Source organism: Felis catus, chromosome A3, assembly GCF_018350175.1.
Source record: "Felis catus isolate Fca126 chromosome A3, F.catus_Fca126_mat1.0, whole genome shotgun sequence".
Taxonomy (NCBI): Eukaryota; Metazoa; Chordata; class Mammalia; order Carnivora; family Felidae; genus Felis; species Felis catus.
The window spans coordinates 132,459,001-132,471,108 of NC_058370.1; the positions used below are offsets into that span (position 1 = coordinate 132,459,001).

Below are 12,108 nucleotides of genomic sequence, written 5' to 3' on the forward strand. Positions count from 1 at the left end.
AAAACGATGGCAGTAGATTCCTGCCCACGGGCACGCGGGGGGGTGCAGGGCCAACCCCCACGGCTCCCGACACAGATGGCACAGTCCTCCCAACTCTCTTCTCAGCCCCACGTTCTGTGACCCCCCCCCCCACCCGGCGGTGTATAAGTGCCCGTGTGGGCACCACGCCAACAAATGCGGCATGTCAGCGCTCCGCTGTGACCCGGAAGACCCCCCCAGAGTCACTATACGAGGAAACGAAGGCAATCTGAGGGCGCGAACAGTGTTGAGTTGAAACACATAGGTTTCGTATATAGATGGAAGGATCCACTCGGAGCTGTTAAACCCTGGTCACCTGTAGGGCGTTTCAAAGCGAGAGGGGGCAGCCGGCTGGCTCAGCCGGTTAAGCGTCCCACTCTTGATTTCGGCTCAGGTCGTGATCTCCCAGTTTCCGTGAGTTCAAGCCCCCGCGTTGGATTCTGTGCTGACAGCTCAGGGCCTGCTTGGGATTCTCTCTCTCTCTCTCTCTCTCTCTCTCTCTCTCTCCCTCTCTCCCTCTCTCCTCCTCCCCCACTCACTCGTGCTCTCTTGCTCTCAAAATAAATAAATAAACTTGCAAAAGTTAACGGGAGAGAACGTGGAGGGGGTCGCGTCATGGCAAGCCTTCAACGTTTTGATCTTTACATCGCGGTATGTTTGACTTTCAAAATAAGATTGATAATTTTTTTGACAATCTCTTTTCAAACCTTTTCCTTTTAGGTGATGACAGACAGACTCATGGGAAATTACAAAATTTACAAAAATAGGACACAGAGATCCCATGTACTAGTTTCCCCCGTTAGTGACATCTTACATAACATCCATGCACCACTGTAACCAAGAAACGGACACAGATCAAATGCACAGACCTTGATTTTTAAAACCATACACATATGTATTAGGGGGCCTGGGTGGCTCAGCTGCTTGAGCGTCTGACTCTTGACTTCGGCTCGGATCGTGATCCCAGGGTCGTGGGATCAAGTCCCGCCCCTCACCACCCCTGTCCCCATGCTCTCTCTCTAATTACAATAAATTAATTCAACGATATCTATGTTTTCAAAGGAAAAAAAATCGAACTAAAAAAAAAAATCTGCCCTCTTCCCTTCTCTCCTGGATTCACCGCAAGCCAGTGAAACCCCGCAGAAGAGCGTTTGGAAACCCACGGACGGTGGGAGGGGGCAGGGCTTTGGAACCGGCCAGGCCCAAACCGGATGCCAGTTCCCTGCGTGTCTGCCCATGGGCCGGCGGTCAGGTTCTGAACCTCTCTGAGCTCGGGGCCCCGGCATGGCCGCGGGCTCACAGAATCCGCAGAGCGGGCCAGTCCCCAAGGCGAGGCCCGCCTCCACCAGACCGAGCTCCTCCAGCGGGGCCGGGTCCCCCCCCCGTCTCCGCAACCTGGGGACGGGCCGCTGCACGGGCACCGCGGAGGGCATGCGATCGGCCGAGGGGGGCTCCCGGGCGTGTGGCTGGCCGGCACTGCCCACCGCTCGGCAGCCGTGCCCGCCGGCAGCCTTGGGGGCCTCGTGGGACTGCCCCGCAGAACCCGGGGATGTTTCGGGGAGGTGCAGACACGAGCAACCAGCGCCCCGAGGGGGTTGGCCTGGAGCCACCCCACCCTGGGCTGGACGCGTGCGCGGCGAAAGAATAAACGCTTTGCCGTGTTACACTGGTGACATCTGGGGGCTTTTGTGAAACCGCGGCGTGACCCGGCCTGCGGAGACCGACAGAGCCCCGGGCTGGGCGCCTGCCCAGGTGACACGACGGGCCGCCACGTGCCGCGTGCGGGACCGGAAGGGGGCGAAGCCCTCCCCACCCTTGAGCCTCTTCCCTTAAGGGAAGCAGGTGGGCTCAGTTCCCAGCTCTTGGGAGGGTCCGGAGGCCTGGCCCTGGCCATGTCAGCACGGGGCTCCTCCCAGGCTGGGACACCTGCCGGGACACCCAGAAAGTGCTCCTCGACGCCCAGCGGCCCAGCGGCTTTCGCCTCCCTGAGGGTCTTTCTGTGCAGGGAGTTCCTTTGACCAGGATGTCTCTACTTCACAGATTTAGGCCCCCGCTGGGGGAACAGACCTAAACCAGGGCCGCGGGCATCACACACGTGGTCCTGTTGCAGGACAACCTCAGGGAGCCAATCCTCATTGCTTCTGCCCAGCCAGCCTCAAAGAGCTGGTGCCCTGCAGTGGAGACGGCCCAGGGCTTCCTTGTGAAGCCGAGTCTCTCTCTCTCTCTCTCTCTCTCTCACACACACACACACACACACACACACACACACACACACACACACAGCCCAGCCAAGACCCGCACGCCCATCCCGGGTCACCTAACCTCTCGGCCAGCTTCCCCACCTGAGACCGGAGGATGCGAGAAGGAAGAGCCTCGTGTGTTCCGGGCACACAGGCAGGGCTGTCAAAACCCGTGCCCTCCTCCCACCCCCTGCTCTCCTGCCAGAGTCACCCTTCGGGGTCTCGGGACTAGAGAGAAGCCGAGTTCTGTCCTCTGCAACGGCTCTGCTCCCCCCTCTCAGCGGACGCCCTGATGTGTTCCGGGGGGCCCTCATCACCGTCTGGCGTCCCTGGGACAGCCAGGCCAGCGAGCATTGTCCCGAGCGGACTCAGAGAGAGGCCTGAGCGCCGCCCCGCCTGGCTCAGCCTGGCCTCGTTAGCGCGACGCGGGGCGCGGCCAGCCCCACAAACTACGGGGTGCTTCTGGGCTGGTGACAGACGTGCACAATACCTCCGGGAAGCCACACCTGGCACAGGTGCTCTGGGCAGCCCCCCCTCAGAGGGCTTTCCAGAACCACTGCCCAATTGTCGCAGGAGGGGCCGGGACCTCTGTGATGTAAGAGTGGCGAAGGAACCGCACCCAGATTCCGGAGCCTTCTGGCCCCACCCGAGTTCCCAGAGACACAGGCCGGGCACCAGCGAGCTGTGAGGAGAACGCAGGGTCCCAGGGGCCCATCTCCTCCGCCTGACCTGCCCAGACACACCTGGGTGGCGCTGGGCTCTGAGGAGACAACAGGAAGGCTTTGTTCCTGGCCTGGCTGAGACTGTCTCTCCCGGCCACTCCAGGAAGAGACCTGCCCTTTCAGGGGCTCAGTTTATGGTGGAGGGAGGGGGACAGACAATCAGCGCTCACCCTCAGCGAGACAAGCAGGAGTCAACAAGGCCGCGAGACCCCCACCATGTCCCAGAGACCTGTGCCACCGGGCTTTTATTTATGAAGTGACAGCTGGAGGCCATCGCTTACCGGGCTGGTGGGATCAGGGGTGCAGCACTCACGGGCCTCACTTTTGTCACAGGCCCCTCAGAGCAGGAGCCTGGGCCCCTGGGGATGCCTTCCATCAACGCCTCCCAGGACTTAGGGCTCCTGGGCCAGACTCTCCACAGAAGCAGATAGTTTTTGTCAGGTAAACACTCGGGGGGGTGGGGGTGGGGAGGTTAGGCTCCCATCAGCAAAGAGCAGGAGGGGTGTGTCAAAGGGACACCGGGGTCCGGGCTCACAGCACCGGTGGCTCCAGAGCAGGTCGGGGGAGTGTCCTGTAAGGTGCAGCCGCCTGCCGGGTGACAGGGCCAGAGGAGGTGCAGGGAGGGCAGGTGCCCGCCTTGAAACGCAAAAGGCCCTATCCTTGCCCAGGGCATGGAAGGCCACACCTCAGAAAGGCACCGGGCCTGGTCAGGGCTGGCAGGAGGCAGGTGGGAAGGGGACCCCACCCAGCCTCCTGGCTCTGGCCTCCCAGAAAGTTCCTCTTTGCATCACCAGGGTCCAAACACCGATGCAGATCCACCCCAGACGGTCAGCTACCCCCGGTCACCGAAGTTTCACCGTCCCCTACGGGAAGGGAAGGCCCTTCTCTTACCTTTGCTAGAGTGTCCACGACGCTCACCAGTGGCTGCTTCGCAGGATATTTGGCCATGTCCCACTCAAAGTGGGTCACGAAGGATGTTAAGTCAACTGGAAGAAACACATTTCAACAAATGAGCGGGGCTCTCCCCATCTGGTTGAGACCGAGGTTGCCACACCCCGGGCCAAGCGTCCCCCCTTGAACCGAGAGGAGCTGGAGGGCAGGCTGGGGGCTCTGGGGAAACACTGTCCCCGGGGGAGCAGGGCACCGAGGCAGCGGGCTGGCCTCCGGCAAGGACCCTCAGCGGCACCCACAGCCCCTCTGGAAAGCCCGCCACCAGCCCCGGGGCCGCTGGACCCGGTGCACTCCTGTACCCCAAACTCTCTCGCAGAGATCTGCAGCGGGGAGATCCCGCTTTCCCAAGAGGAGAGCTTCTGAGGGCCGGGCTGATTCCCCGTCTTTTCCTGCTGTGTAGGACACACACCCCTGCTGGGTGGTTGTTCTGTTTTGAAGTACCTCCAAGATAAGACTCGCCAGAGAGCCTCCAGCCAGCCCTCCAAGACCACAGAGCCAGTTAGGGTGCCGCCTGCCCTCAGGGCGAGCTGCCTTCTCGCCTCCCTCGTCCAAGCCCTGGACGGAGTGGATTTCCACACACGTGGTCTGTTTTAAAGAAGGCATGTCGAACCCTGGAAAAATACTCGAAGCTGCGACTGCCGTTTTTACCCCCCGGGGTGGGGGTGCCCTGGTCACCGTATGTCCTTTATATAAAAGTCTATATACAGGGAGTAGACGAAGCCGGTGTTTTCCCACCACGTGTCCCTTCTCCCCTTACTTTCTCCAGAAACAGACCTGAACCTGCCGCCCTCGGGAGGTTTCTGGTTCCCTAATCAGCCGCGGGCGGAGGAGCTCTGGAGTCTGAGGTCAGACAAGCCACACTTGAGTGGCCCTGGGCGGATCCCGAGACCCGGGGCCTCGAGCACATTAGCATCTAAGTCCCTTTGCACCTCAGTCTCCCGACCTGAGAAATGGGGCAGGGAAAGGAGGCCACACGGCCCTCCGAGCGCCTCCTCCTCAGATCAGCTCCACGCACACTTAGGGAGTGCTCCCGGGGGCCAGCTGCTGGAGACACCCAGCCTGTTCTCCCGCCAGTAAGTCAGGTCAGCCTATGCAATGCTGACACAGCCCCCCAGGATCCCGTGAGCCTGTGCAAGACCAGCCTTCCTATGCTAGATTCTCACCCCGGGATATGTGCGCGTCTGCCCTTCCCAGTACGTCCTTGGGCGGATAAAAGGGACACTTTTGCTCACTCGAAGGTCAGTCACTTACGCTGAACGTCAGCGCGCTACCCTGAGGGGAGGGACAGACCACACCCCCTAATTTCAAGGTGCTCAGTTTCTTAGAGAGACAGCCAGGCAAACGTCAAACCACAGTGAGCGGTAACAGAGTGTATCAGGGCGCTAAGGGTGGGAGAGACGGTGTCTGGCTCCCAGGGAGGGCACGGAGGGCGGCCACGGGAGCTGGAGGTGACCCGAGTTTGCCATGTGGCCAGCGGGGGAGGGCGCTGGGTGTTCGCGGAGGGCGCCTGGGGGACATCCTGTGTGGGGCATGGGAATCTCTGGGACAACCCAGTGGAGCAGGAGGGCCAGGGCAGGGTCATGGAAGGCGGCATCTGCACTTTCTCCCTGTGGCGAGCAAGACACCGGGGCGCAGCTCCGGAGCCCCCCATGATGTGCCAGAGATCGGCCCCACAGCGACTCCAACAGCGGGGCTGAAAAGGTCATCGAGCGGGCCGGGACACCAAGCATCCAGCGGCTACGCAGCCAGTCAAGGGCACGCACACGCTGAGGTTTCTGGGGGCCTTGCGGGAGAGAGGTGCAGGCGTGGGAGACAAGAAGGCGCAGCTAAGAGGGGCCACAGCTCTGGGCGCAGAAAAGGGAGGGCCGGCCCAGCAGGGTGCGGACACCCTGGCCAAGGAGGCCAGGTGGAGGGAGGGGACATGCATTAAGCCGGGCAGCATGGGGCAGAGGGGAGAGGAGATGGGCTCAACCAGGGGCAAGTTCGAGGCTGATAATGACCGCAGACGACTCCCCAGGAGGCACGTGGAAATGAAACGGGGCTCGGAGGAGCGACCCAGCCCTGCCGGCAGAGGCATGAGCGCACAGGAAGTTGAAAGCGCCTTATATAAGGACGCCATCGCCGCCCATCACAGCCGTGAGGGCGGGGGACGCTGACTGCCCACCTTGGCCAGGACACAGGAATTACTTCATTCAACCGAGCTTTCAACCCTATTAAGTACTGTTATCTTCCCCACCTTAGAGGTGAGGGGATCGGCACAGGGTAGTTACCTAACTAACACCCACTACGAGATGAGACGGTGACCACGGAGCACGTGAAGGACCACGGTCCCCCGCGGCCCGCCCACGGTCAGGTCACAGCTCCCCTGTGGGGGAGCAGGGGGCTCGTGGCCCATCTGCGCAAGAACCACATGCTGATGCGTCTGGGCCACTCGCACCTAGAAGATGGCCTTCAGATTCCCACGGTGCCGGAATAGACAAGAGGCACCAAGGTGGGGCCCTGATCCGATAGGACAAGCGTCCTTATAAGGAGAGACACCAGAGATCGATCTCTCTCTCTCTCCCTCCCCATGGGCTCACACCAAGGAGGCAGCAAAGGAACCAACCTCCCGGCGCCTTGACCTTGGACTTCCAGCTTCCAGAACTGCGGGAGATAAATGGCTGCTGTGTAAGCACCGCCCCCCACCCCCACCCCAGTCTGTGGTATTGTGTTATGACACTTCGAGCCAGTACAGATGTGGGGATAAATCTGGTATTAATATGGGTTTGGGAACTGCCACACTCCAGCAGGGAACGATTTTGTGCAAGGGTGCGGGCCAGGGAGGAACAGAACAAACATCTGAATTATGGGGGGGGTGGGGTGGGGAGCAGTCAGAGGCAGGACCAGAAGGTCGAGAAGGACTCCTCCTGGGGCAGCCGATCCCACTCACGGAGCCCTGGCGAGGGCCACGAATGTCGGCCACGCGCTGACCGGCTGGAGCCACGGCCCGGCCCCCGCCGCCTGCCTCAGGCAGGAGATGCCGGGCAGACGCGTTCTTGGGGATCTGTGCCCCTTCTCTTCCCCGCTCAGCCACCTCCAGCACCCTGCGGGCACACCCCTGCCCAAGCCGAGCCACCTCCAGCCCCTCGCTCTCTCTCCCGCTGCTCTCGCCCTTCAACATCGGGACAGGGGCCGGCTCCTGCAAGCCCGCCGACCACGCCTCCTCCTCCTGGCCTCGGCACGCACCTGTTCCATGACGCTCGTGATGCTGCATGACCCCCCCCCCCCCCCGCCGTTCTCTTTCGGGCTCCTTGAGGGGCAGATGACAGTCTCCGTGTCTCCAGAGCCTGTCTCAGCGCCCAGCACAGAGCGAGGGTTCCATATGCGAGTCTCCCTCCTAACTCTCGGCGACTGTACTAACTCGAGCTAGCTGGGTGGCCCGGGAGAGATACATTTGGACCACGCCCATCTCCACGCACGGTCACAAATTCTAAGGCCTTCATGGCACAGCAGAGAGAACGAGGTGCCTCTTTCCTCTAGAAGAGCTCCTCCCATTCCTGCAAGACTCTGACCATCTCCTTGAGTGGCTCCTGAGCGTTCGGCCTCCGTCCCGTTCCCATCACAGCGCGGGTGGAACTGCGGGGCTGTCCCCTTGGCCCCGAGCCCTCGGAGAGCAGTCACCTCCACGTGCCCAGCAGCCAGCACGGCGCCTGGGACTTGCCAGCCATGTGGGAGTGGCCGCGAATGAAGAGGCTGCAGATAAGGGGACTGTGCAGACCTCCCTGCAGAGGCCTCTGGAGACCTCTGGGATGTGACTGTGACCTCCCCTCCTCGGACACCTCCCTTCCCAAGTCCGGAGCACCCGCTCCAGACGCTGCCCCCTGCCCTGGGTCACGCATCCAAGGACAGCATTGCCCTGTCCGCGCCCATCACCTCTGGTGACAACATGGCCTGAGGCCGGTCCTCCGTCTCAGAAAGCCACGGCCCCCTTGGGTCTGCCGGTCCTTCCAATACGGCAGCCTTCTGCCTGCCCAGGGAAGAACCGCCTCCCCTCCCCTGGCTGAGGTCAGAGAGGCCTGGCCTCCAAGGGAGCAACTCGGGGCTGGGGCTGTTGGCCAAGGTCGAGGTCAGACCGTCAACAGCAGCTCGTGAGCAACCGTGATGTCATCTCAGAACCCAAACAAGGCCTTCCCGGCAGGCAGAACGAGGGACCTGTGACCACAGGGGCTGCCGGTCAGCCAGCCAGATCTCCAGGTGTTTGTGACTTCCGTCACGTTCTAGGGTCTGAGCCAGGCAGTGGTGTGCTTGCCCCGCGTCTGCTACAATCCAAAGCGTCCCTGTCCTTCCAGCCTCAAAGCTCGGTTGGGGGCGGAGAACAAGCAGAAACACGAGATGCCGCGGCCAGGCTAGGAGCCCGTGAGGGGATGAAGTCCACTGACAGGTGAGAACACCAAGACCCAGACAGGTGACCTGCCAAGGTCCAGGACCAGGTCTGACCGCTCCAGGGCTGCTGCGGCCGCTGGCTGGCCGGGCAGCGCTGCCCCACCCCCTCCCGCCGGGAGATGGCTTAAACCCCACCTACTGGGGGCAACGCTGAGCCTTCCAGTTAATTGTGTCGGTAGCTAGCTCCGTGGGTGTCCTGCAGAAGAAAAAGAAAAAGGTTTCCCTGCCCAAACGATATCAGGAAAACCTGAGCCAAAGTCAGTCTGAACAGAGGTCTTGACTTCAGTACTTTTCAGAGCCGTTACACATTGTGAATGTCAGGAGTCCTTGGCAGGAACACTGCTGTAGAGCCCTTGACCTTTATTTGCACAGGGCTGGTTACAGAACAAGGCTTAGAAGCTCTAGTCTCAGAAGTCACAGGGACCCGATTCACTGGCGGGGGTGGGGGGTGGGGGAGCTGGAGATAATGAAGCAGATTATGTAAACAAATAAAGCTGAATTTCCGGGGCGCCTGGGTGGCTCAGTCGGTTAAGCGTCCGACTTCGGCTCAGGTCATGATCTCGAGGTCCGTGAGTTCGAGCCCCGCGTCGGGCTCTGTGCTGACAGCTCGGAGCCTGGAGCCTGCTTCGGATTCTGGGTCTCCCTCTCTCTCTCCGCCCCTCCCCTGCTCATGCTCTGTCTCTCTCTGTCTCAAAAATAAATAAAAACATTAAAAAAAAATTTTTTTAAGCTGAATTTCCTCCTCCCGAGATGAGAGGTGGCCGGGCCCTCAGAGTAGCTGCCATCTGCACTGGGGACGGGGATAGTGGAGTGATGGCCTCTAGTTCTAAGTAACGTGAATTCTGAGTAGAATATAAGCATCCTGATTGCTATTTACTTATTTTATTTTTTCCTGACTGCTATTGTAATGTGAGCTCGAATCCTCGTGCCTTAAAGACCAGGTTTTGATGCAGAACAGGAGGTCTCTACCGTAAGTCAGCTCTTCAGTCTAGTCCCCTGCTGGCAAATAAGTCCAGCTGATCAATGAAACAAAATAATTTTTTATCAGCGCCAGCAAGAAATTTCCATGTACACAAACAGATAGCATGTGGAAAGGTATTTGGAGAAGTGCCAATCGGTAAAGATTTGTGCTCATCCCGAATGGGTTGGCTGGCCTTAATTCCACCGGTTTGAGCCAGTTGGAGAAAACCCAAAGCAAAGGGCTCCTTCTTTCTAACGCTGAAGCCAGGAGTGGCCCGTTCGGGCGCAGGGGCCCCCCCAGGAGGCTCAGGAGAAGAAGGGTCCTGGGCCGAGCGAACCCCCTCAGGGCCACGCAAAGCTAAGCCTGATATTTAAGCCGCCAGGGTCCACCAAGCAACCGGCTTCCAAGGGCGGGCAGGAGAGGGGACGCGGAGGACAGACATCCAAGCGAGTAGAAGACCACGAGCCAAAAGATGCAGAAGTCCGCCTTGAACTCGAGAGCCAGGGCACTCCCCACTCCTGGAGGCATGCAGTGCTCGGGCGGGAAGGCAGGGCAGGCACGAGAAGGAGGGGAGGGGAACGAAACCGGCGATGGGTCGTACGGATACGGTGACCAAGGTGCCAGGGTGTTCCTCGAGAAATCCCCCGTGACCCCATCACCGCACCCCTACGACCAGGGGAGAATCCACCTTCCCAGGGGCATGCGGGCATCACACCAGGCACACTCACGGCAAACAACGCATAACCTACTCTTTAAACATTTCAGTTTTTCCTTCAAACCTGCAACGTAATAAGGGGAGGGCGGTTATTCCACTGCGTTAACACACGAAGCCAAGTTCAGGTTGGGGAGTGTGGGCGTTCCCATTTGTCCAGTTAAGCGAGCAAATAACACGGCCTTTTATGGGGTTCCCAAGAGGGGACAGTGAACACGAACTGATGTGCAACGAGTGACAGAAGCGTTAAATACAGAGTAACACGTGCAGCACCTGCACACGCGTACAGCCACACGTTTAATGACCTCCGCGGAGTTTCAGCACCGAGTTCTAAAGTTCCCAAAGTCTCAGAGTTTCTGTCGTGCGCATTGTAAGTGCACTCAGTCTGTACACGGTTAATGGGCCTGAATGTCTCCGGAACCCGAAGGTCTCTACTGGGCCACAGGGGAGACGGACGGACGCTCAAAATGCGAACACAGGACACAGAGCAGTTTTGGTCTCTCTCGAGTAGTTACTGGGCACAACGAAGACTGAAGTTGGAGGCTTTCCTCAGCCCCTCAAGGCATTTTCCAGTGTGGCGACAGGGAGAAATGGGTGGGGCAGGGGTGGGAGGGGTGGGGGAACCGGATGGAATTTTCCATGCAGGCTGAGAGCACAACCTGAAAAACGCGGCGGGTAGGCCAAACAACCGTTAGCCCCCACTGACCATTCTCCCTTCAGATTTCCACAGGGTAAGAAACTCCAGGTCCTGGGGCTTTAGAAAGGCCGCCGCTGGACCACAGACGTGCCCAGGGGCATCTCTTCAAACCAGCGGTGCTGCTGGGCTCAAAACAGCGAGCACGGCCCTGTCCGACGTGTCAACTCAGACGCTCCGCGGGGGCTCGCAACATTTCAGCACGGCCAGGGCCACCGATGGGCTAGGACCGGCTGGGAGAGGCCCGGCCGAGGACATTCCAGCGACCTACCTCCGTTGGCCAGGAGGTTCTCCGGAACCTTCCCCTTGGAGTCTTCCATAACTTCTACCACGCTCTGGGCCATCCTCTTTATGAGGCTTCGGGAAAAGAACAAGAGACCATTAGAGCAGCAGGAACGTGCCCTCCGAATACTCACGCTGGCTGCCGCCCTCTGGGGAACCGCGGGGCAACATGTAGGCCGACGCTTAAAATGTGAACAGTCTCTGAACCCGTATTTCCACTTCTGAGAAAGTAGCGTAAGGAAATAGGACAAACAGAAACAAAACAAAACACCTTTCTGAATAAAAAGATGTTCTTCCCCAGCACCGCTGCTGACAGTGGAGAACCGGAAAGCACGAGAAGATTCAACAATGGGGGATTGTTGGAGGAAATGATGGTATACCCAACGGAGGGATTATTAGGCATCCGTTGGAAATAAGGTTCACAAAGAACTCCTAACACGTAGAACAAGGCATGTATTATAATCCTCCGTGGAAAAAAGCCCCAAGATCCGAATTGATGCAGACAGCGTGGCTGTGACCATGTGAAATTGTTCTTCCGACGCCGCGTATTTCCGATCATAATCCGTAATGGTAATTCGGATCCTCGTAATGATAACTGAATTAATACCGAGTATAGTTCAGGATTGCTTTGATAATGAGAAAATCAAAACTGTTTAAGTCCCCAGCAAGGATCCCAAAGGATTCAGAAAGTATGAGGAAGGAGGGTGGGCTGGCAGAGCATAAGGTTGTCAAAATCACTGTTGTATACCTGAAACTAACGTAACCTTTGAGGATCCGGGAAAGAATAAAACAAACAAAAAAGGTCTCCTCCCTCCAACCAAAAACAAAGTATGAGAAAAAGAAAGGGAAGTACAGGATTTCAAGGCAGAAGGACTCAAATTCCCACGGCTCTGCCAATTACCAAATGTGTCATTCGTTTCTTTGTTTTGGTTTTAATTTTTTTAATATTTTATTTTTGAGAGAGTGCGGGCGCGCAAGCGGGGGAGGGGCAGAGAGCAGGGGACAGAGGATCCCAAGCGGGCTCTGCGTGGACAGCAGAGAGCCCAACGCGGGGCTCGAACTCACGAACCGTGAGATCACGACCTGAGCTGAAGCCAGACGCTTAA

The 12,108-nt window shown here is 58.8% G+C and overlaps 1 protein-coding gene and 1 long non-coding RNA gene across 31 annotated transcripts in view; one reads left to right on the plus strand and one right to left on the minus strand.

Annotated features, from left to right (window-relative positions):
* ATP6V1C2 (ATPase H+ transporting V1 subunit C2) overlaps window positions 1-12,108 on the minus strand; it is a 62,500-nt gene that overhangs the window by 23,476 nt on the left and 26,916 nt on the right. For 16 of the 24 annotated variants that reach the window (XM_045054959.1, XM_045054964.1, XM_045054954.1 and 13 more), the window contains 3 exons: window positions 10,992-11,077; window positions 10,064-10,093; window positions 3,872-3,966 (listed from right to left, as the gene is read on the minus strand). In XM_045054959.1, the coding sequence (XP_044910894.1) occupies window positions 3,872-3,966; window positions 10,064-10,093; window positions 10,992-11,077 (211 nt within the window). Of the gene's footprint in view, window positions 1-3,871; window positions 3,967-7,156; window positions 7,311-7,843; window positions 7,950-8,492; window positions 8,550-10,063; window positions 10,094-10,991; window positions 11,078-12,108 lie in introns of those variants that run through there. The other 8 variants (XM_023252109.2, XM_045054965.1, XM_045054949.1 and 5 more) reach the window with 5 other exon arrangements.
* LOC123384623 lies at window positions 2,765-8,956 on the plus strand. Of its 7 annotated transcripts, none has more exons than XR_006596002.1 (6): window positions 2,765-3,421; window positions 3,775-6,422; window positions 6,517-6,598; window positions 7,001-8,164; window positions 8,260-8,351; window positions 8,905-8,955. It is a non-coding gene; the product is annotated as an uncharacterized LOC123384623 (long non-coding RNA). The 7 variants fall into 7 exon arrangements; XR_006596003.1 differs by having other exon boundaries at window positions 3,775-5,702; window positions 5,949-6,598; XR_006596006.1 differs by having other exon boundaries at window positions 2,766-3,421; window positions 3,775-5,169; window positions 5,553-6,598.